Source organism: Sceloporus occidentalis, unplaced genomic scaffold (assembly GCF_023333645.1).
Source record: "Sceloporus occidentalis isolate IW3139 unplaced genomic scaffold, rSceOcc1.0.p SCAF_8, whole genome shotgun sequence".
NCBI lineage: Eukaryota > Metazoa > Chordata > Lepidosauria > Squamata > Phrynosomatidae > Sceloporus > Sceloporus occidentalis.
The window spans coordinates 21,673,209-21,698,629 of NW_028316988.1; the positions used below are offsets into that span (position 1 = coordinate 21,673,209).

The window sequence follows — 25,421 nt, forward strand, 5'->3', positions numbered from 1 at the left end:
GTCTTTGGAAGGAAGGGGGTCACAACTGTTAAGCAAATACAGTATAAGGAGTAACTGTCTTTCTTCCATCTCTCCACACATTTTTATACTTCCCAGAAAGAGAGAAAACCTTGTAATAAATCATAGTGTTTTCCCCCTTGTTTTTGTTGAAATGTAGGCCTGGATTTAACTTTGCTGCGGTCACCTCTTCCCTTGCTGCATCTGGCCCTGCAGTTTTACCAGGTAAAACATCAGAGGGGTATGGTGCCTTTAAGAGTAACAGATACATTATAGGATAGGCTTTTGTGGATTACCAGCCACTTCATCAGGTACATGGAGTACAATGTTGGACATACGAGCACAGCAGGAATAGTTGGAGGTGGGATCAAAGTGAAATTGGATGTGGAAAGCAGTGACAGTAACATTTATATTATTCACAATGGGTAGGAAACCTTCCTTCTGGTTTCAGAGGCAGTATATCTCCTAAATACCAGTTGTTGGAGAGGAAAACTAACAGAGAGCTCTTTGCCTTCAGGCTCTGCATGTTCTGGGTTTCTCCATGGTAGAAGCAAAATGCTTGACTAGATAGACCTTGGAAGCAGGAAATTGTACTATATAATCCAGCAAGATCTGGATTTTTTCTTAATTTCAAATTATTTTGTATTTCTGTGCTGATAGGACTTGTGTGGAGACATTCATAATTGCCCCTACCCACGCTGCACTTCCTTCCTGGGGAGGTTAATTTAAAACCACATCCAGAGCAGTAATCACACAGAGGTCTGGCAGGCACCTTCCTCTGAGGACAAAATAATTCTGCTATGTTCCTGTGTTATGAGACATCCAGTCACCAATGAAGTGAAGAAAGGCTGTTTGAAAGGATGTAAGCCTCAGAGCAGACAATCATGCTTAGGTATAGCTGACTGCCTTCTCTGAGAGTGGGCATTCTGGGGTTGCCTACCTGATGATTGCTGGAGGACCCTCCTTTGTTCCACCAGTGAGGTCAGGGCCTGTTCAGATATGGCCAATTGTGGGATGTCCTCCTCTTGCACGTCTGATTGGCAACAATACAGGCTTCATTTAGATGTCAAGTAAAAACATGGCCATTTATTAAATATCTTGTCTTAGTTTGAGGCCTAACTGATTTACTTCAAAATGCTTTGCATCGGTTGGATGTAAACTTCTCAGTAAGGAGGCTACAGCCCTCAACCTGCAGAATCTGAACAGAGCAGTTGAGGATAAGGTGTCTTGGAGAGGTCTCATTTGCAGGGTCACCATGAGTTGAAGTCTACTCAAAGGCAGTTAACAACAACCTTTAAAACCTGTTTTAAATGGTTAATGTGTTAAGTATAATTTTCACTTGTACTGCTTGTACTAATGTTATTTGCATGCCACTCTGAGACCTTATAATAAAGGAAGGAGTAGAATTAGTTAATTAAAATTGATTAATGGGATCCCAGGAATTGGATTTGGAATCTTCTGCATGCAAAATTTGTCACTGAGCTCTTATTCCATTTGAACTGTGAGAGTAATGATCCGTGAATGATTGCCTTCTAAAAATGAATTTGTTTTCCCTGTTTTCTGACTTAGTAGCAGCCACCATCCCTGCAAAGGAGCTGAACCAACCTGATGCCTTTTCAGTTGGTGGGAACATGAAATTTGGAGCTGCCCCAGAGAGTTTGTTTGCTTTTGGGTCTGCAAAACCAGCCAGTCTTCCAGGAACCTCCATGACAGGCATTGGCTCTGGTGATCCGTGCCAGGCAAACTGCCAAACTGGCATGGCTGTGACTTCCATTTCCAACAACACCTGCAACAAGCTGGATGATGATTTGGTGAAACAAGGAGACCACCTCTTTCAGGGTCCTGTGATTGGAGAAACCATTGGGAGCTTCTCTGGATTAAGAGTCAGTCAGACAGATGAGAACGCTAAGCCTGCCCCAGCCAAGTTTCCCTTTGCTAATGTGGCTGGTACCCAGATGCCCAAAGCAGCCACTGTGCCTTCTGGATTTACTCCTGCAAGCTCTTTGCAAGAAGCAAAGCCAGTGGAGGCCACTGTAACATCCACAACAGTCACCAGTTCAGCATTGACAGCTGTGGGCTCTGGCACGATCTTTGGAAATGTCCAGTTGGTCAGCTCAGGTTCTCCATCCAGCTTTCCTCTAGGAGCCTCCGCAGGAAATGCAAAATCTACTTTTGCATTTGGGATTCAGCAAGCCAGTGTTGTGCCAGCCCCCTCCTCTCCCTTGGCACCCCTTCCTACATCAAACGCCCTCTCGTTTGGAAGCCTCTTGAGTTCAGCCACAACATCCACTGCAACCACACTAGTGAGCAAAGGAGAGGAAGACACCAAAGCTACAGGGGCTGCCTCTGAGAAGGCCCCTCTGAGTGATACGACTGAAGCAGCACAACTACCCCTGCCACACTTGCAGGCTCCAGATGTTCCTCAGATGCTGCCCACTTTAGTCACCCTGCCACCCACAACTGGAGACCCAGGAAGACCTGCTGCCTCTTCAGGGAAACCCACCCCAACAGATGCTGTGTCCATCACTGCTAGTTCTAGTGATTTGAAGGCTGAGATGACTCCCACTTCCACCCCTTCAGACCAGCCTTCAACGGATGCAGCCTCACCACTGGCTGAAGCAACCAGCACACCTCTACCTTCCTCTACCCCAAGTACTTCAACCCAGGCACCAGCCACAGGGGCCTCTACGTTTACAGCCACCTCAAGTTCTTCAGTGTTTGAGCAGCCCCCTGTGTCCAGTGCTGCATCATCAGGTTCGGCCTTCAGCCAGCCTGTGACTGATGCTCCAGTGACCTCTGAGACTGCACCCATGTTCGGTCAGCTCTCTGCAGTGACTACCACGACATCCTCACCCTTCGGTCAGCCTGCTGTCAACCCACCACCCACCTCCACCGTCACAGCTCAGGCAGCAGCCACTGGATTTAACACCTCAGCTTTTGGTACTGCCACCACCACAGGCTTTGGACATCCAGCTTTTGGGCAAGCTCCAACCTTTGGCCAGCCAGCAAACACCTCTAGCGGTTTCACCTTCAACTCAGCAGCCTTTGGAGCCACTCCTGCATTTGGACAGGCAGCTTCCTCTTCTTCTTCTGCCTCCCCTTCCAGTGGTGGGAATGTTTTTGGGGTGCCATCCAGCACAAGCACCTCCAGCTCCTTCTCTTTTGGACAGCCTTCTTCCTCCTCCACCACTGGGCTCTTTGGCCAAAGTGGGACCCCAGCTTTTGGGCAGAATTCCACCTTTGGACAGACCATGCCAATCTTCGGGAGTGCCACTGCTGCCACCGCTCCCCCAACATCTTCAGCTGCATTCAGTTTCTGTCAGGCTTCAGGTAACAGAGCCATGGTGGTACATAAGTATTATAAGTTGGGAAGGGATGTCTTCTGGTTCCCAGGGACACTGAGATAGCATTCAAGCCCTGATGGGAAAAAAAATTCAAGCAGGTCCTCCAGCTGTTCATAGGTTATCTGTGCAACAGCTGGGACTGCCAGTGGCAGTGGGACCAAACAGGAAAGGGACTCTTGGCTGTTCATGAAGGGGAGGAATCTGAGGAAGGGACTCTTACCATCCTCCCCACCCTGCCTGACTTGCCATGGGCCACAGGGACTCTGAAGGCCTTCTGCCCAAGGGGACCTTCCCATGGGTGTGCCCACAGCATTCCCAGCAGCAAGGAAGATGGGTGGACAGGGCAGGAGGTGCAAGACAGCTCTTTGGTGTGAGGGAGGACAAGAGCAGGGAGGTATTTCTAGAGCTGGCCCTGTCTGGAGGTTGTGGATTCCTCCATAGTACAGGGTTAGTGATCTCTTTCAACTTCTCTTGTAATTGATATGTTACAAATCTAAGGTTCTCTGATTCTAGGACTTCCCTCCTTTACTCCCACAGTTAGAAAGACAAAAACACTCCCTAGGTTCCCTTCTGGATCATTGTTACCCAGTAGCATGAACCAGCACCCCCTCCCACCCCATGGTGGATCCTTAAATGGTAAGGCAATGTGTGTGTTTAAAGTAAAGCTCGGGAACCTGAGGCCTCTCCTATCCTGCTATGGAGAACACCATCCTATAGAAAGAGGTGCCTTGGAAGTCTCTCTGTCTCCTCTCTGTGTGCACGCTCCCCATCCTAGGACAAGGTCCAAAGTATGTCTGCAAGCAAGGAGTTTTATAGCAGCCCTTAAAAGTTAAACAGAGGAACCCTTTGTACACTGGAGTAGCTTTTAGCATGCACACAAACAGCAAAATCCTCTCACAATGAGAAGCAGAACTTTTTTATTTTATTTTATTTAGAGTATTTATACTCTGCTCTTCATCCACGAAGGCTCTCAGAGCAGTTTACAGATAGTTAATTTGACAGTGCCCTGCCCTTAGTCTTACAATTTAAAAAACATAACACAAAAGCAGTTGGGGAAGAGGATCAAGCTCAGCAGATACTGCCAGTTCTTCTCTCACTCCAAGGCCAGGGTGGTGGCAGTTAAGATGGAGGAGAGTCCTTCAGCTTCTTCTGGTCCTAGTCATGGCGGAGCTGTGCCTGCCTCTCCTTCTCTCCCTCCAAGGTCAAGATGGTAGCAGTTAAGATGGAGAGAGGGCCTTTCAACATCTTCTGGGCCTAGGCACTGTGGAGCTGACAGTGAGGAAGCAGAATAACCAGTCCACCCACATCTCATAGCTAAGTTCTAGCATGGAAGCTTGCAATCTCTTTTTCATATCCCCTGGCATGGCTGCTGGGGTGAATAGTTACATGAGGCCTAGATACAGTTTTGTTTAAATAAGTGAGAAATCATAAAATAATAATTCCTTCATGGCAATTTTAAGCTGTACCATAATGCTTTGTGCACAATGTGAGTCCCCCAACCCACAACAGGCAAGGGCCACACTCACTTCAAGAGCAAAGTAAGAAAAGAAAGACCACCAGGCTAGCAGGAGAGTGCGGAATGAACTAGAACTGCTGTTTCTCAGAATCCCTCTTCCTCAAACTTAGTAATAAATGTCATTGTCCAGGGGGAGGGATACAAAAGGGACCCTGCTTGGCTTCCAGGTTGAAGTGTCAGATTTGGATGAGGCATTTGGGTTTACCATCAGGAACAGGCCTGTTACAGGGAAAGGGCCTGTATCTGATTGAAAAGTGTGCATTTTGGAGTGAAGTGACAAACACTGTGGTTTCTTTCATTGTTCTGCAGAAAGGAAAATGGTACCTCTGAGGCATCTTTCACCCTCCTTTTTCAACCTCCTGAAGCAGCCCAGATATATTTGGTTAGAACTCCCATCATCCCCAGTCAGCATAGCCAGTGGTCATGGATAATGGGAATTATAGTCCGTCAGAGATGTGTCCAGTAGAGGAGGGTGTCATCCTTGATTGATATCTTGCTTTTTTGAATGCCTCTGAGCAATAGCAAAAGCAAATGGAAATTGCAGTTAGGTAGTGAAGCAGTAATTTATTACACCTTTGCATATCACCTGCAACATGGTTAAACTGGCTCTCTTTATATTCCTTCACTACCCTATTTCATTTCCTCTTTCTAGCATTTGGTTCCAGCAACCCAGGTTCTGTGTTTGGGCAAGCAGCCAGTAATACCAGTGGTAACCTCTTTGGCCAGGTAATCTTTCTCTCTTTTTTGTTCTCCTTTTGATTTTTTTTAATAGACAAACTGCACTTGGTTCTAGTTTTTTTTTCCTAATTGAAAAAATAACTTTTCCATACTTTGAGTGCCAGATGCTGGGGTACATGAGCTGGGGTACTGGTGCATTTAGGATGAGCTACAAGTACATCTTGCACAGTACGTGGTCACACTGTGGGAGTCATGGCCACACAGTGCCATGATGGCCACCAACCTGTGCAATTTTAAAAGGCAACTGGAAGAATTCCATAGATAGCAAGTAGCAATAGCAAATATATTTCTATACCACTTATTAGTGTACTAGCACTCCCTAAGTGGTTTATAATCTGGAAGTCAATTTCCCCCAACAAACTGGGTACTCATTTTACTGACTTACAAAAGGATGGAAGGCCAAGTGGTCCTTGCAGCCCTCCTCTAGGATCGAATTTATAACATTGTGGCTGAAGTACCAATGTTTAACCACTGACTGCACCACCAGGGCCACCTTTTTTAAAAATATTAGACTAAGTACTAACTATTTTCATTCCAGTGTCACAGTATGTGTATAACATTCAAAATCCACAAAATAGTGATCTGTTTGTTGGGCCAATCAAAATACATAAAATATGTGTCACAAGCTTTCAAAGCTCCACTGACTTCTTCATCAGGCAAAGGTTTTAAAAATAATACTGGGGGAAATGATGTTGTTAGTCAAAGGCCTGCACTTTGTCAGGATGTTGGTGGTTGTGTTCCAAATATGTAGAGATATCTATATAGGCAGGTTATTCCTCTTTCTAGCCATGTGGTACTTGGAGGCAAAGCATTTTATGTGTATGTGTACATTTCTCATCATAATTTTTTTTTGGGGGGGGGGGGGAACACAACTGCAAAACGGTTTTGTTGCATTCATATCCTGCTTGTGGACGTCTCAGAATGCATCTGATTGGCCTCTGGACTTCTCAGATTGCATCTGGTTGCCACTCAAAGAACAAAGTGGTCTTACCCAGCAGAGTTTTTAGAATGGTTGATTGAAAAAGCTAAGAACTAAATTACATAACTAAAGATTTTTGAATTTACTTGTTGCTAAACTGACAAGGATGATAAAAGATAAACCAGTTGAAGACTTTTTGAAAGGTTGGAAACTGTTTATGAATTGTTTTAGCAGTAAGACAACTAATGATGTAATATTTTGTCATTTTGTGCCTAGCATGTTGGTATAATAAGATCTGTAATGACAGAATAACATAAATTTTATGTATAGGTTTCTTTTTTCCACATTACAGTCGGGGGGGCAGAATTCTTTTGTGTTTTAGTTTACGTTAATTTGTAATCAGTTAGATTGTGTCTATGGTATTAAGTTAGCTTAGTGAGTAGTTAGTCTAGCTTTAGTTTTTTTATAGGTATTATGTATGTATAGGATGTTTTTTCTTCTCTTACTTTTTCTTATGTTTATGATTGAGTGTCAATATCTATGTATGTTTTTAAATGTAATAAATATAAAGTTAGAAAGAAAGAAAGAAAGAAAGAAAGAGGAGACATATTGAAGCTCACTGATACATGTGCAGTAGATCTCTGGGACTTCTGGTTCAAGTTGCTGGCAAAATGAAGTTCACCAAAAGTAGTGAGCCTGCTTTCCACCTCCTTTCTGTTCATCTTTTCAGCAGCCGACTTCGAGTGGGGGTCTATTTGGATCTGGAAGCAGTGTGGGCAGAAGTGGGGGATTCTTCAGTGGCCTAGGAGGAAAACCCAGCCACGAGGCAGCAAACAAGAATCCGTTCAGCTCCAGCGGTGGAGGATTTGGCTCATCAGCCACACAGAGTAAGTACACAGTCAAGAGCTAGATTTTTTCTGCCATTCTTTCGGTTCTCTTCTTCTTTCTCAGATCTGGCTTGTTCACACATGCATGTTTACCTCCAGTAAAACATGGCTGGTGGCTAGCTTGTGTGAATAGTCTGTCCTAGATAGAATTTTCACTTTATATCACCTCCAAGGAAGAGCTTTGGGAACAGAATTTGTTAAAATGGTCTGCCATTTAAAAATGAATGTCTGTTCAGACTACACTCCAGTCTCTAACCTTCCTTTAAACCCTTCATGTTTCCCAACAGTTAAGAAGACCATTTAAATTGCCTCACCATAGTGTTTTCTTGATGAGAGATGTTCTGGCAAGGGGGTTCATCATTGCATTCCTCTGCTTGGTACTAACATGCGGTATCTATGGTGTCACTGCTATTGTCTTTAAAAGTTCCTCCACAAGAGTCACCCACCTTTACTGTTTCTATTCAGTAGCTGTTGTCACCCTAGCACTTTACCTAATGCTGTTTAGACTAAGTATGATTAATCTTTACCTCCTCCCATTTGATGGGTGTAAAATGTTACCTCCCCCTCCCTCCTCAAGTCTGCCCCTCTCAGGTTCCAACTCTTCATCTGTCTTCCTTTCCTCAAACATGTCTCCAGTTAGAGTTCCATTTCATTTCCTGCAACTCTTCTCCATCCCGGGTTCCTGGACCACCTCTTTCATTCCTCTCCTTTTCACCTCACACTACCCACCACTTTGCTTTGTCTGTCTCGTCTTTTTCTGGCTCCACTTTACTTCCTATGATAAGGAGAAATATAGCCATCAACACAGACTAGGTGCAAGAATGGAAGCAGGAGAGTGAGTTTTGTGAAGCCAACAATGTATTCATTGCAAATATCTTCTTTCTGCAACTGGAGAGGAGACTGTACACGTGGACATCACCAGATGGCCAATACATAAATCAGATAAACTACATCACCTGGAATAAAGACAGAGAATTCTCTCAGCAAAAATTAGACCAGGCATAGTCTGCTGCAATGACCTGAACTACTAATTTCAAAATTTAGAATAAAGCTAAAGAACACGAATCAACCATTGTGCCAAAATACGACTTGAACATCCCAGTAGAACTTAAAGATAATGTGAAAAATAGATCTGCAGTATTGGAATCATAGAGTTGGAAACAAACTACAAGGGCCTTATAGCAGTACCCAGATTGGAAATTGCTAAGAACTGGAAGACAGGTGAACTTTTAATAGAAAATTGGTGGAGGAAAACCTGTGACATATGGCTGATGGAGAAACTCACAGAGAATATAAGAAAGTCAAAAGAACAAATTGGCAAAACATTTCCTGAAAAATGGTTCCTTTCCATAGAGTACATTAATGATAATTTGCATCAGATACAACCTCCACCACACCATTAAGCATTCTAGGAAAACATTCTATGTGAAGAAAACCATGCCAGGATATGATTAACTTTAGAACTCCATTAACACTGTGGACCTTATACAATTTCCTCAATACCCTTCTTCTACATTATCATATCTATGCCATTATTGATTTGCTGTTCCGTTATTAATAACTGTTAAGTTGATTGTTGATGTTTTTACATGTTGAAATTTTATTAAAACCTCTAAAGAAAGAGACTCCACCACACTCCAAGGGAGTGTGTTCCACTGTCGAACAGCCCTTACTGTCAGGGAGTTCTTCCTAATGTTGAGGTGGAATCTCTTTTTCTGGAGCTTGCATCCATTGTGCCGGTCCTGTTCTCTGGAGCAGCAGAAAATAAGCTTGCTCCCTCCTCAATATGACATCCCTTCAAATATTTAAACAAGGCTATCATATCACCTCTTAACCTTCTCTTCTCCAGGCTAAACATCCCCAGCTCCCTAAGTCGTTCCTCATAGAGCATGGTTTCCAGACCCTTCACCATTTTAGTCGTCCTCCTTTGGACACGCTCTAGTTTCTCAACATCCTTTTTGAATTGTGGTGCCCAGAACTGGACACAATATTCCAAGTGGGGCCTGACCAAGGCAGAATAGAGTGGCACTATTACTTCCCTTGATCTAGATACTATACATTTACTGATGCAGCCTAAAATCGCATTGGCTTTGTTAGCTGCCGCATCGCACTGTTTGCTCATGTTCAACTTGTGGTCTACTTGGACTCCAGATCCCTTTCACACGTAGTCTCGTTCAGCCATGCGTCCCCCATTCTATATCTGTGCATTTCGTTTTTCTGCCCTAAGTGCAGTACCTAACATTTCTCTGTGTTGAAGTTCATTTTGTTAGTTTTGGCCCAGCTTTCTAGTCTATTCAGGTCATTTTGAATTTTGATTCTGTCATCTGGGGTGTTAGCTATTCCTACTAATTTGGTGTCATCTGCAAATTTGCTAAGTATCCCCCAATTTTGTAATCCAAGTCATTGATAAAGATGTTGAATAGCACTGGGCCTGGGACAGAACCCTGTGGGACCCCACTGGTCACTTCTCTCTAGGATGAAAAGGAGCCATTGTTAAGCACCCTTTGGGTTCAGCCGGTCAACCAATTACAAATCCATATAACAGTTACCTTGTCTAGCCCACATTTTACAACCTTGTTTGCAAGAATGTCATGGGAACCTTGTCAAAAGCCTTACCGAAATCAGGATATACTATATCCACAGCATTCCCTTCATCTACCAAGCTTGTAATTTTATCAAAAAAAGAGATCAGATTTGCCTGGCATGACTTCTTTCTCTGAAACCCATGTTGACTTTTTGTGATTATGGAATTGCCTTCTAGGTGATCACAGACTCTCTGTTTAATGATCTGCTCTAGAATCTTTCCTGGTATAGATGTCAGATGCCGGTTCTGGTGCTAGGCTTATGTTGTTCTTTGTGGTCTCTGTGCCTTATACAACAGACTCCATTCGGAAGCTGAAAAGCTGAGCAGATTGGCGGAAGCCCCGCCAACTCCCATGCACTGAGCATGCCCAATCCCGCCAATCTAACTCCTCCTCCAGTTTAATCCGCTGCAAGAAAAACATCTCCTTCGGGTTGCTCCTGAGCTGAGTAGATTTCTACTGTATGGTAGACAATTTTTTTTTCTCTTTTCCATTTCTTTTTCTTTTTCTGAGCATTGCCCTTCTTTTTCGGAGCGAGGTTTTTCTCCCTTTTGTGGCCCGGATGGGCTCCTCGTTTCTAGGCCTCTTATGGTCTCCAAGTCCTTATTTAAGCTCTACAGTGTATGTACTCGACTATAAGTCGACCTCATGTATAAGTCGAGGGCAGGTTTGGCAGCCAAAAATTATGGATTTTGATATGACCCGTTCATAAGTCAAGAGTAAAATTTAGGGCCATGTAACAAAGGATGTAAAGAATGAAGCAAAAGGAAACAGTGCCAAAGAACTTACAAAATTCCAGGAAGCATAACTGTTTGCATTCATATCAAAAAGCTAGATCGATGAGAGACTAGAGGGAAGTCAGTAGTTCCAGGACAGATTACTTTCATGCTTTTCACCAGGGGATGGTTCTTATACAGTCCTCCCTTCCCTTATGCAGGGGATCTGTTCCGCCCCGCCCCCCCCCCCCCCGCCGCCTAAGGGGAAAATCGTGTATGCTTGTGCCCCATTGAAAATAATAGGGTACGTGAATGTGGCACGCGCACCATTCATAATATTGTCCAGCGTATGATGAAAGCCGCGGAAGAGAAGCCTGCATATGGTGTGGGCTCACTCTGTGTGTGTATGTATATATGAATGAATGAATGAGTTCAAGTACAATACTAACATTGACCCGTGGATAAGTCGACTCAGGTTTTTGAGGTCACTTTTTTGACTAAAATTTCTAGACTTATATATGAGTATATACAGTACTTTGCATCTAATGGAAATTAAAGGGTGTTATGAGTGCTTACTGAACTCAAATAGGCAGGCCCATATGGCTGTAGAAAGATGGACGATTTGTATCATTTTTTCCTGGAAAATTCTTTGTATTTGGAATTGAGAGCCCAGTACCTTACCCTCTTATTGTACATACCAGAGATGTTATTCCCTCAAAAATATTTTATTGGCAGGAACTGATGACTATGTTTCCTATCAAATGACCAAGTACATCAAGTTAGCTCTGACAGAAAGACAAACTTTTAAATTGTCTAGTAATAAGATATAATCTTAGTTTTATTTTATATGTAACTGTCCCTTTTTAACTATGTTTTAATATGGTACTAGATAGTTTTACGGTTGTATGCAACAGCCTGGTTGACTAATGTAAATAAAACTGACTTTACTTGACTAGCTGCCGCATCACACTGTTGACGTTGATGTTGTACTCCCGTCTTGTTAAATACTGTCTCCCTCCCCCACATAAGTCAGTTTAAAGCCTGCCTGATCAAATTTTTGAGACTGTTGGCCAACTGGTGTTTATGCCAACTGGTGTTAGGTGCAATCTATCTCCTGCCAGAAGTCCATCATGGAACCGCAGCCCATGATCCAGGAATACAAATTGTGCTCGGCAGCACCATCTGCAAAGCCAGTTGTTCACCTCTGCTATTTTCTTCTTCCTTCCTGGACCATGCCCTTCAACTGGGAGAAGAGATGAGATGACAACCTGTGCATTAAGGTCTTTCAGCTTCTTCTTTGTGGTCCCTGCGAATCACACAAACTGGTTATTCTGTGCCGGCGCAGTCAGCTTCGGAACCTTCCTAGAGCTATTAGTGGCGTTTTGGTGCTGGCCCCGCCCACTCTCCAACTGCCTCAATGGCCAGTTTCCCACCTAAACCCTCAGTTCCTTTTGTCCGCCGCACCAACAGCACTTCGTTTTCCTGTAAGACTTTACAACCATCAATTTTACGGGAACAATCTGCATTTGGGTGGTAACTTTTTAACATCGTGTTCATATATTTTTTTAAGGGGGGGATAAAGGGAGCGCTGTGATTTCTTAGTGAACTGCTTACTTTAATGTAAGTTTAAATTCTGAGGTAAAGTTGGCTTAATGTCAGCTTGCCTCACCTTCATTTGATGGTCTGCTTCCAACTTCGATTTTCGCCAGTCCCTGACTCTTGGGGTCAAACCAGATGGATGACACCCAGCCTCACTCATCATCGGTCCCTGATCCTTCAGGGTCCAGCCGATAGGCCAGTGACTTGACTTCAGATGTCAGCGCAATTTTGATCCTGATAGGTCACTGACTCTCTGGGCCAAACCAATTGGATGACAGCCCGCTTCCAATCCATCTCGGTCCCTGACTCTCCGGAGTCATCCCGATTGGCTTACAGCCCAACTTTGACCCTCGCTGGTCCCTGACTCTCCCAGGTCAGACCATTTGGATGGCTGCCCAACTTCAATTTTCAGCAGTCCCTGACTTTCCAAAGTCATACCGATTGGCTTCCAGCCCGACTCAACCCTCCTCTCAGGTAACAGGTTATGATATACAGATACCTTTGACAGTTTAAATTCTCCTCCACAACCGGACGGCTAAACGTCACTTAATGCAGATATTCCAGTCTGACTTCTGTCCCCCATAATCTTGGGGGCACAACCTGGCCACTCTTGGTGCAGATACTCCTTCACCATATGGACGGCCATCAGGATTGTATAATCAAAACTCATCAATTGGTTTGCTCCCTTTATACCGAGGGACACTACCATTATTCACTTGCTACCAGCACGATTCTGGCCTCCTATTCCCCTCCAGCTATGCTCTGACTGTGTGGGGGAGAGGCTCGCGTACCCTAATGAAGTTGTGAGCTATGCTGGCGGTGGTATAATAGCCACCGGTAGGGCCTCCCATGCCAGACAGGTCACAACCGAAGGGTCTGACCAAGAGCACCAAAGGTCAGGATGGGCTCTCTAGCCTTATGGCAACCATCCTTGGAGAAGGAAAACTAATCCCAAACCCGGGCAGATGGTGCTCGTCTAACCCTGTAAGGTCAACCATCTAAGAGAAGGAAACTCTAATCAAACCTACGACCCGAGGACCTCGCTGCCACCGTCCATGCTTGTCAAGGCCTCAGCAGTCGAACCTCTGGTTTAAAGGGTGAGGCCAGTTCTGTGCACGCTGCGCTCCACCAGAAAAATCCATTGCACAGGCTCGAAGGATACATGCAACGTCATCAACGCACTTGTAGAAAGCATGAACGAGTCCTTCCTGAATCTTCGTTCACGAAGTAAAGCCAAGAAGACCAGCGCGATTGTGATCATCTTGTTGCCTCCATGGTGAGCTTTGATACCATCGCTCAGGAACCACCATTTCCAGGGGAAAAGTTTTGTCACTTCCCAATATGAGTGTCAATTAAGGCACTTGGTGCCTTTTTACATAGGACCACTGTATGTGGTGGACAATACATGTCTGTTTCCTACATGACCCTTCCAGAGGGCCCCTGTCGATGTCATTTTCTTCCCTGGAACAGGTTACAAGCAATTACTTCAATTCCTTTCCATTTCAGCTCTGGGCATGAATGCCTTCTGGAGACATCCCTCCGTTTCGAACCTCTATTTGAAGATCTGTCCACCCCTGTGGATACTTTGAGATCTCGTGATGTTCATACCTGTCCCATCTCTCTAGGCCCACTGATGTCATAACATGCTGCTTCTCCTGAACCGCTGATCCATGGTGTCAACTGGGTGAGGTGGAAATACTTCAGACCTCCACCTACAACCCCGACAAGGCTGGCTATACATCCTGGAAATCTCCTGGGGGTTCTCTCCCGTAAAGGGAATCCTGTACTCCCCATAATTGCTATGCCCTCTCACTGCATACTTCATGCTTCATTACACACGCTGGAGCTATGTGATAAGGGATTTTGAGCCACTGTTATATGGTCTCCAAAACCTTCTGCTCATACTGTCATGTTACAGTGGATTAATGCTACAGCTAGATGTTCCTCCTAAGCATTAAGGATAACATGATGACGATTTCTGTCAGATTGCCTGGTATTTTCCACTACCTGGCTAGGAATTGGACTTCGTGACGTTGGACTTCTATTCCTGCTCCTCTGCTCTCAAATTTTCATTCACAGAGCCCTTTCATGGTGGATTGACAGCATGTCATTCTTGCTACGCTGTTTGCCTATCAGTTCTGGTTATGTCATGATATCCTTGACACACCTTCTGTAGGACATCACGTCATGGGATACTGTCCTCACAGGGATTCCTTCCAACCTGACAGTGTGGTATCCCTTCACTTTACAATCTAGGATTTTTCAACAAGATTTGCATGCTTCGGGCTGATGGCCTACAACATTACGCCCAGATACAGCGTGTCTTGTATGTCACAATTGGATCTTGTGATTTTCTCACCTTTTTCTTCTCAGAAATTTGTTGTGACTGGATGAGGTCCACCGCTGTCCAGAAATGGTTAATGGAGCTCTCTAATTCAATGTCCTTGGGCTCTCTCTCTCTCTCTCTCTCTCTCTCTCTCTGGATGGACTTCCCTACCATCTCATTGCTGAACACAGACTGTCTATTTATATTACATTAAAGAAGACATTTAGCCCTAGACTACTTAACATTTTAGGCTGTGTCTGTCAATGCTATAATCGCCAAATCAGGGCTTCGAGAGGCTTTATCAGGTCACTGTCCTTCCTACTACTTTCAAGATTCCTTGGATGACACACCTTTGAGTTTGAGGACTTTGTAAGCCCCTCTTTCTTGGGTACCTATGTCTTGACCTGTGCAGCCTCTCATTGTTGCCTTTGCCCTTCATGTTGGCATCCATTCACCTTATAGATTAGACAATGCCTGTACCAGACCTTCTGGTTTGTTACTTGCAATAACCACTTACAGTAGTGAGTTTCCTTTACTTTCATCCCACTTACCTATGCCGTAGCTTTCGCATAATCTCCGTTGCTAACAAACCTGTGCTATCTAGGTTAGGGTTTTTCCTGTCATTTATTATGGACTATCACGGTCTATCTGCAGTCTTGGCAACATATGATTAGCTGGCAAGCCTGTTTTCCTGCCAGTGGGCATGTTTCACCTCCATTGGTGACTGTTTCCACTACATCTCAGTATTGTATTTCTGCTCGGCTCTGTAGAGTTGTCATATTAGCATGATTCTTCATGCCGTGTTTACATGCCTTTTGGGCTTGGTTTCCCCAATGGTGATTCTGTTTGGGGTCAATGTGCCTTTCTTATGTGGCATGGCACTCCCTCCTCCACTGACCAAAGCTTGTCAATCTAACCCATTTGTGTGATTCGCAGAGACCACGAAGAAGGAGGTTGCTTACCTGTGACTAGTTCTTTGAGTGGCCATCTGCGAATTCGCACAAATCCTGTCCATCCTTCCCACACAGTCGTGCCCTGCCTCTCCTTCAGTTCTGGGCTACTACACCGGCGTCCATGGAACTGAGGGTTTAGGTGGGAAACCAGCCAATATGGCAGTTGGGAAGTGGGCGTGGCTACTGCCAAAACGCCTCTGATAGCTCTAAGGAGGTTCCAAAGCTTACTGCACAGGTGCAGAATAATCCATTTGTGTGAATTCGCAGATGACCATTCAGAAAACTACAGTTACAGGTAAGCAACCTGTCCTTCCTATCCCAAGCCTCATAATCCCTTATGATATTCTGAAGGTTGTGACTTGCACTATCATTGGTTCCCATATGGACCAAAAGGAAGGGGTAATGGTCAGTAGGCTTGACAAGTCTTGTCAGCCTCACTGTCACATCACAGATTTTTCCCCAGGGAGACAACACACCTCCTGAGACATCTTGTCAGGCCCACAAACCACTGATTCTGTACCCCTCAGCAAGGAGTCCTCCTCCACCACCACATGCCTCCTCCTTAGTAGAAAAACATAATACACAACCCAAATAAAATAAAAATACTATGGAAGCAATACACAGAAGAGCTGTATAAAAGAAATGAAAGGATGAATGACAGATGGGAAGAAGAGTCATACGAAGATAAACCCCAAATTTAGGAAAATGAAGCGAAAAGAACACTCAGAGCAATTAGAATGAATAAATCACCGGGAATAGATGACATATGAATAGAACTGCTGCGATCAGAGAGACAGAATCAACTTAGTTCTAATAAAATCTGCCAACAAATACGGAGAACAAGACAAAGGCCCACAGATTAGAAAGAATCTATACACTTTCCTATCCCTCCCAAAAAAGAGACACAAAAAATCTGCAACAACAAAAGGGCTATTGCATTAGTTTCCCAGAGTCTGCATTCTATCACCCTGTTTGTTCAATTTCTATGCAGAAAATATCACCAGAAAATATTCACTATCTAAGATATGCAGATGACCCCATACTGCTAGCAGAAAATGGCAATGACATGGAACAATGATTAAGGAACATAGAGTCATCGAATCCTAGAGTTATAAGAGACCACAAGGGCCATCCAGTCCAGCCCCCTACCAGGCAGGAATTCTCAATCAAAGCATACCTGACAGATCACCATGCAGCCTCTGCTTAAAGACCTCCAAGGAAGGACACTTCACCACTCTCTGAGAAAGTGTGTCCCACTGTCAAACAGCCCTTACTGTCAGGAAGTTCCTCTTAATGTTGAGGTGGAACCTCTTTTCCTGCAACTTGCATCCATTGTTCCGGGTCCTGTTCTCTGGAGCAGCAGGAAATAAGCTTGTTCCCTCCTCAATATGACATCCCTTCAAATATTTAAACAGGGCTATCATATCACCTCTTAACCTTCTCTTCTCCAGGCTAAACATGCCCAGCTCCCTAAGCCATTCCTCATAGGGCATGGTTTCCACACCCTTCACCATTTTAGTCGCCCTCCTTTGGACACACTCCAGTTCCTCAACATCCTTTATGAATTATGGTGCCCAGAACTGGATACAATATTCTAGGTGGCGCCTGACCAAAGCAGAATAGAGTGGCACTATTACTTCCATTGATCTAGACACTATATTTCTATTAATGCAGCCTAAAATCACATTGTCCTTTTTAGCTGCTCCATCGCACTGTTGACTCATGTTCAACTTGTGGTCTGCTTGAACTCCTAGATCCTTTTCATACGTAGTTTCATTCAGCCAGTTGTCTCCCATCCTATATCTGTGTGTTTCATTTTTCCACCCTAAGTGCAGTACCTTACATTTCTCCTCCTAATTTGGTGTCATCTGCAAATTTGATAAGTATGTCCCCAGTTCTGACATCCAAGTCATTGATAAAGATGTTGAAAAGCACTGGGCCCAGGACAGAGCCCTGTTGCACTCCACTAGTCACTTCTCTCCAGCAAGAAAGAATATGCTAAACAAATTTTGATAAATGGAGACTTGATCAGATATTGTGAGATTCAAAGGGGACCTCCTGTCTCCCTTGCTTTTTATACTTACTTTAAAAGTATTGCATAAAACTGTAAGGAATAAAGGGAATAAAAATTAAAGTTGTAAATTACAAGTTGAGGGCTTTTGCTGATTATGAAGTTTTTTTCTTGAAAACCCTTTGGAAAGTATTGATAAGTTAATGAAAACTTTAAAAGATTATTGTGAATTTGCTGGATTTAAGTTAAGACAGTTATGATGTTGAAAAATGTAAGAAAAGGTGACAAGATACAGTTAAAAGAAAGAATGAGTTTTAAAATTTAAAAAGTGAATTTTTTTTCTTTTGATTTTTGTTGATTTGTATTGAATGATATTGTACTTTTTATTGTTGTAACCCGCCCAGATTCTACGTGATTGGGAGGGGTATAAATAAATCGGTATTATATATTATTATTATTAAATATTTGGTAAATGTTTCAAATTCAAAATGAGCAGTTCCATTAAATGAACAGTCACATTAAAAACACCGAATTACAACAATTACATCATATTAAAACATAATAAAAAGTCTGAAAACATAGTATGTCACTTAAATATTTTTCTGCCATAATAATTTGAAATGCCAAAGTGTTTCCTAAATAAAAAGGTCTTTGCCTGCCAGCAGAAATAATAATAGTAATAGTAATAATAATTTTATTTCCTGCCCGCCTCTCTTCAGGGCTCCATCCAAAGAAGGATCAAAAAGAAGAAGGCAGTGAGGAGGCCAAACAAGCCTCCTGTGGGAGTGAATTCCACAAGTTGGTAGCAGCCACTGAGAAGCTCTCTCCCCCTCAACCTCACCAAACACAATGTGTTGTGGTGGTGGGACTGAAAGAAAGTTGGGCAAGGTCATAGAAGATAGGGTCTTTCAAATAGTCTGGACCTCATGACCAGGACTTTTATAAAATGGGATATTTAATTATCCTGAAAAATAAGCAAATGAGGAATTTATGCAGGATAAAAAAGGAGCACAAGAACAAGGATACTGCTCCCTTTGGGGACTGCTTACTTTGGAGACCATGATTCAGTCCTTTCCTTTGAATGCAAAGGAAGGAACAACATGTTCCCCAGCCGTGATACACAACTTTCCATATGGTTAAGGAGTCACTAGTATTTCTTCAGTTTCTCAGAGCCTTAGATTCAAAACATCTTTCTGATTCTAAGGGGTGATGATCAAGCTTTTGGTTCAATGAGGCAGGTTGGAGGAAAAGCATATATTTACAGCAAGGTTGGGACTTGCGGCCTGGTCAGCAATAAAGGAAAAATACTCTAAGATCACTTGGCAGAGCTACAAATTTTTAAAAATCTGCCATCTTCCAAAGGGAAGGAAAGAAGCGTTTAGAAGAACTATATTTTTCCATTTATAAGTTTGCTAATCAGATGGGAGATTTTCTGCTCACCAACAGTGAGTAGATATAGAAAAGAGGAACTCTTCCATTTAATCTCCTGGTCTTAGTTGTGAATGTGATGACTCTTGCAAACGAAGTGCTTTTTCCTGCTGTATAAGGAAACCCCTTTCTTCTCATCCCAGATACATCGAGCCTTTTTGGAAACAGTGGGGCCAAGACCTTTGGATTTGGCTCCACCTCCTTTGGTGAGCAGAAGCCAATGGGCACGTTCAGTTCTGGCGGAGGGAGCGTGGCATCTCAGGGATTTGGATTCTCCAGCCCAACCAAAACAGGTATTGGGTTTGCCCAAATACTTCACTGTGATGCACTAAGAAGGAACTTTTTTTGTGTGGAACCACTTTATTTCAGAAACTCTGTTGAACAAAGTTCTATAATAAAACAAGAAAACTATTCAGAGACCAAAAATGTTCATAGCAGGCTCTTGCCGTCAGGACTAAATAAATGACAATTATACCACATATTAAAAGCACATGACAATGCAGACTTTGAGTGGGCTTATACCCCATTCACTCATAGAACAAAACACTTGCATTTTCCCTTTCCCAGGGTTGTCCCCTCTTCAAACCCCATTCCAGCCATTCTCATGGGACGAGCCTTGAAGCTCCCAAATCAGTCTGTATTCTCCATGCATCTGCTTGTTAACCACCCTCAGAAATATAAACAGTCAACATCATTTTTGCATAGTACATCCCATCATCTATTATTAGTAATACTATAAGCACACAAAGTTTCTAAGCAGCTATGGCAAGAAATTTGAGGAACTCATATCCTGACATGCCACACACCTCCAATTACATCCATCCCATCTCACCAGTAATTGTGATTAATATGACATTTACCCTAGGACCTGGCTTAACCAAATAGCACACCAACTCAGGCACCCACATTTGTTTGAAATCCACCCACTCTTACTCCCCATGGAAAAGTGTTTCCATTGAGCATTTGTTTGGAATCCATCCACTCTTGCTCCCCCATGGAAAAGTGTTTCCATTGAACAAAATAATGCAATTTGCCCTTCTGAACCCCAGAGTCCAAAATCTTTGACAGTTCAAAATGTTGATTCCCATTGAGGGTCCTTTGTTGTCACAACCCATCCTCCAGAACTAGTTGTGGAAATGAAACACAATGTGAAGATTTTTAAGTCAAGCAATATCTATTCTGCTACCATTGCATTTAACAGTGTTTTCAGAACAGACCCCAAACCCTTGGGGCCAGTTTTTTAGAGGGCTGCATGCTTCATAAAAATGTCTGCCCACCTTGAAATCCCAATTCGGACCATATTTTCAGGCCACATATTAGTTTCCTTGGCAGAGTACAGGGCAAACACAATGTGATGCCAGGCAGCCCTGACTCACTGTGTACACTCAGCTAGGGGCACAAGGTCAGATTGGATGACCTCAAAGCTTGGCAAAAGGGACAAGTCTTCTCATTCAAAGAGAGATAGGCATTCTGATTGTTCGGCTCCGAAACGAGCTCATTCAGCTTCTCCCACTACAAAATCGAGCTGAAAAGAGCCCTCAGTTTCGTCACGAACTCCATCTGTGCCAACCCTGAGAGGTTGGTGTCAGGCCTGACCACTCCTCAGGCTTCGATCCTGCTGGATGTCTCCTGTGCTATCAGGCTCGACTTGGATTCAGAGGAAGAGGTTCTGTGATCTTATCCCCCACCATTGACTCAACATGTGTCTGAAAGAGTAGAAGAGGCCAGCCCACGGACTCATACCTCTCCACTCCAATGAGATCACGCCTGCCTTGGGACCGAGGCCAGTGAGGCTGCCAACCTCAACGTGGAGACATCTTATCATGACGATCTCCTCCATCAATACCCTGACCTGGTGTTCGACCACAACTCGGGAAGATATCTTTTTCCTGAACAAGCTCCACCGGAAACTCCCCGATGCTCAGGCTCTGGTGATCAGGGCCTCCATCCCGACATGTCCACCGGTACCGACTCATTGGGAGTCTCTTTATGATCGCCCTTTGCTGAGGACCCCAGAAGATTCTCCAGCTTCTGGTTGATCCTTCAGGGCATAGCACCCCCTCAACCAACACCTAGCCAAAAATGACCCCATGTCCCCGGCCGGCGATGTCTGTCCCTTCTCGAACTGGAGGTTACTTGTACTGCTGACAAGACCTTGGACCCCATCGAGTGCAGAATTTGTGGGTCAGTACCAACTCCTCCATCCATCTTTGGAGAAGATCGCTAAACACTCATGGTCGACACCAGCCACCATCGCTTCCATCTCAAGGAAGATTGAGAGTCTCTACAGGATCGCCCATTCAGGACCGAGTTGGCTCTTTGAGCACCTGAAGCCCAATTCAGCAATTGTAGAAGGCTCTCAACTCTCCTTCTCCCCGAGGACGACTTCTTCCCCTCAGACAAGGAGAGCAAGAAGATAGATGGTCTGGCAAAGAAATTCTATGCCTCTGCGGTGCTCGACCTCAAGGTAGCCAACTACACGGCCTTTATCCAGCACTTGATGGAGACGATGGAACTGCTTCTCAAGGGGATGTCTGATGACAAGAGGCAATTGGTTATGACCATCTGTGCCGAGACGCACTCCATTGGTGGCCAGCAGATCTTGTCAGCCCAACATTCTACAGATTAAGCCTCCAAAGTCCTGTCAGGTTCAGTGGCTTTGAGGAGACATGCTTGACTGTGTTGCTCTGACTTCACTCCTCATGCCCAGTCTGCTATCAAAGATATGCTCTTTGATAATTCCATTGAATTTTCGATACCGAATGAATGCCACTGCCAAGAAGCATGGCATGTCTTTCTCTTTCCAATCTCCTTGGCGTCAGTACGAGTCCCAGCACCCTTGGTACCCACCATACCAGCAGAGATCTTATCAGCTTCAGGAACAGTGTTTCCAGCAAGATCAGCTGAGGCAGCGCCGTCCATCCCAGTCCTCCTCTTCTTCGTCTGGACATTGTCCTCTTCCGCAGCCACATTATGCCCAGGGCTACAAGAAGAAGGATGCCCAGCAACGCAAGAGGAGACAGTGATGTGGGGCACTTCATTCATCGCCTATTTGGGGACATGTTGAGACCCTACTTTAACACCTGGACCTCAATTACTTCTGACTCGTGGACCTTGGATATTGTCTGAAGGGGTTATGCCCTCGAGTTTGAAGAGCTCCCTACCACCGGAGCTGTTCTTTCCACCACACCCTCAGAAGCCCTACTTGACGAAGTGTGCATTCTATTGCGAAAGGACACTATCGAGGTTGCAAAAGGACACTATTGAGCCCATAGATCCCACTTGGGCCCGCTACTGTTTTTTCTCCCATTACTTTACTGTTCTTAAGAGGGATTTTGGCCTTAGACTTATCCTGGACTTGCATCAGTTGACCTCCTTTGTTTTTACTGTCGTAGCTCTGGAACACATGGTCTCTACAACGTATATGACTCCATTTGCAAGGCTTCATCTCGGACCATTCCTGTCCTGGTATGTCTCCATCTTCGATCCCGTGTGTGACCTTCCATCCAAGTGGCTCACAGTTCCAAGGGCATAGCCAGGTGGCTTGATCCCAACAATGTTTGTGTCGGGATGACCTTTCTGCCTCTGGATCCTCAAATCACCCTAACCACAGATGCGTCTCTCGAAAGTTGGGGTGCCAACACTCTGAACTTTACCATCAAGAACAAGTGGTTCATTTCACAGACTCATCTTCACATCAATGCCCTCAATATGCTGGCAGTAGAAAAATCTCTCAGGGCATTCCAGTCACTCCTCTCAAACAAGGTATTACTCCTCCTGACGGACAACAACACCATCATGTACTACCTGAACAAAGAGGAAGGAACCAAGTTCCAGACTTTACTTGAGATCACGCTTCGGATCTGGGACTGGTGTATCCACAAGAGGATCCTCCTTCAGTCCATCCAGCTCCCTGGGGAGGAGAACAAACTGGCAGACCAGCTCAGCAGGTCTTTCAACTCATGCCACAAGTGGCACCTCCATGCCAAGACATCTGCCTTCCACCTGTGGACTGAGCTGACAATCAATCTCTTTGCCTCTCCTCAAAACGCTCACTGTATGAGGTTTTGTTCTTGAACCCATGCACTGGGTTCCCAAGAAGATGCCTTCCAGTTCAAGTTGTCAGAAGGATTGATCTACGTCTTCCCACCATTTCCACTCGCAAAGATGATATCGGACCTGTCCAATGCCGTACTCATCACACCGTGGTGGCTTGGTTCGCTCCTCTCTTGCATCTATCCCAGTGGGAATACCACTTTCTCGAGTTCCATCCCAACCTACTGTCCCTTCACAATGGTCACATCCTGCACCTGGACATCGAAATGCTTCCCCTGGTGGCATGGAGAATCTGTCCCTAGAGACTGCCTGATTTGGTATGGATGGTCATCCTGGTTGCCCAGAAGCCCTTTACACAGAGGTCCCACCAGTTCAAATGGAACAAGTTCTTTGACTTTCTCTCAGCCAAGGACCTCTTTCCATCAGGTGTCTCAGTCCTTGATAGTCCTAGAGTTCTCAGTGACCCTTGCTGACTTGGGACTGTGCCTTCGGTTTCACAAGGACAAAATTGTCCCCCATACCAACATTGCCTTCCTTCCGAAGGTGATGTTGACCTTCCATTTCAATTGTGCTGCCGACTTTGGCCCCAAACCTGGCCACCGACACCGAGCGCCAGCTCCACACCCTGGACGTTCAGAAGGCACTGGCCTTTTACCTAGACACGGCTTCAGGTTCAAGGTGCTCTGAGAGACTCTGTGTGTGCTACTCGGAGGCCAAGAAGGGACTACCTGTTTCTGCTCAGAGATTCTCCAAGTGGGTGGCCAGTACCATCCATTTGTGTTATGAACTCTGAGGCAGAATTCTCTCTCTTCAGACCCAAGCCATGTAGGGCTTTAAAGGTTATAACCAACACCTTATACCTTGCCTGGAAACTAATAGGCAGCTAGTGGAGAGATTTTAAAATGGGTGTAATGTGGGCAGTTCTGGATGTTGTAATCTGCTTTGATTCCCTTCGTAAAAGGCAGAATATAATTTATTATTATTATTATTATTATTATTATTATTATTATTGGGGCCCTGATCTTATCTCCCCCCCCCCCCACTTTGCCCCAAGGTAGCTCCATCCAACAGGACCCCTTGGGAGGGTGGGTGAGAGCCATCCCTCTTGGGGCAACACTTCCCAAGGGTTGGGCACCTCCTATGTTGTGGGCTACAAATCATTTCGTCAGGCGGTTTGTTCAGAAGGGGTTTGCCATTGTCTTCTCTGAGGCTGAGGCTTATAGTTGTAAACCACTTAGACACTGTTAGTTCAGTTTGACGTGGTATATAAATGAAGCTGTTTGTTGTTTGTTTGAGACAGCGTGACCTGGGTGTGTGCGAGTGTATGTGTGTGTGCCTTCAAGTTGCTTCCAACTTATGGTGACCCTAAGGGGAACCTATCACAGGGTTATCTTGGTTATCTTCCTCTGATGCTGAGAGAGTGTGACTTGCCCAAGGGGGTTTCTTGGGATGTTTGTTCAGAGAGGGTTTGACTTTGCCATGCTCTGAGGCTGAGATAGTGTAACTTGTCCAAGGAGTTTTCTTGGGAAGTTTGTTCAGAGAAGTTTGCATCCTCTAAGGCTGAGAGAGTGTGACTAGCCCAGTGGAGTTTTTTATGCTTAAAGAAGGGATCGACCCATTTTTCCTCCACCGCTGCATTTAATCTCAGAGATACTCCAAAATCTCTATGTCTTTGAATTTTATTATTATTAACAACTGAAAGAAAGAAGTTGGCAGCATGAGCTTTCGTAAAGTCTACTTCCTCAAATGCATTTAGACTCAGAGGTGCAACAAGATCTCTATAATGTAAGGATTTATATTAATTTTTTTTAAAAAAAATTATTAATGTTTTTGACTTTTAGTTGGTTATGTCCTCCATTTTTCTTGAGTGTCCTACATTGGTGTGTGTGAATTTTGTCCCACATTTGTCCTACATTTTGTCCCAGTTTGGTGGTAGAGAATTATGGCAACCCTACGTACAGTGTATCCACCACAAAACTGTTAAGTTAGAAGACTAGATGCTCTCCGAATACCGATCGGTCCTTTGCTTGGTATTGAATTTTCCTCCAGGGATAAACAGGAGTCTTAGCCAACTCATCAGATGTCATTTTTTTTAGAAGTGACTGTAATCCCATCTTTTCTTTACAGCGTGAATGATGGGCTTCATTGCCATTCGTCTGTAATGAATCAGATGGTCACTTCACAGCCAAGAGTTGGCTCTCCTTTTTTAAAACAACTCAGGGGTAAAGAGAAATCGTCTTATGTCTAAGCTAGGCCCGGTTCCTTTGCTTTACTCTGTTTCTTGGGTAGTGCTCTTCTTTCACGTCTTTTTAACTTACAGATTCCACCAAATGTTAAGAATGCAAGTTT

General features: G+C 44.3%; 1 protein-coding gene across 6 annotated transcripts in view; it reads left to right on the top strand.

Annotated features, from left to right (window-relative positions):
• Positions 1-25,421, top strand: part of NUP214 (nucleoporin 214) — an 81,597-nt gene that overhangs the window by 43,960 nt on the left and 12,216 nt on the right. For 2 of the 6 annotated variants that reach the window (XM_089535237.1, XM_089535235.1), the window contains exons 28-32: positions 158-222; positions 1,567-3,327; positions 5,510-5,583; positions 7,248-7,401; positions 19,160-19,309. In XM_089535237.1, the coding sequence (XP_089391363.1) occupies positions 158-222; positions 1,567-3,327; positions 5,510-5,583; positions 7,248-7,401; positions 19,160-19,309 (2,204 nt within the window). Of the gene's footprint in view, positions 1-157; positions 223-1,566; positions 3,328-5,509; positions 5,584-7,244; positions 7,402-19,159; positions 19,310-25,421 lie in introns of all 6 variants that reach the window. The other 4 variants (XM_089535238.1, XM_089535233.1, XM_089535234.1 and 1 more) reach the window with 4 other exon arrangements.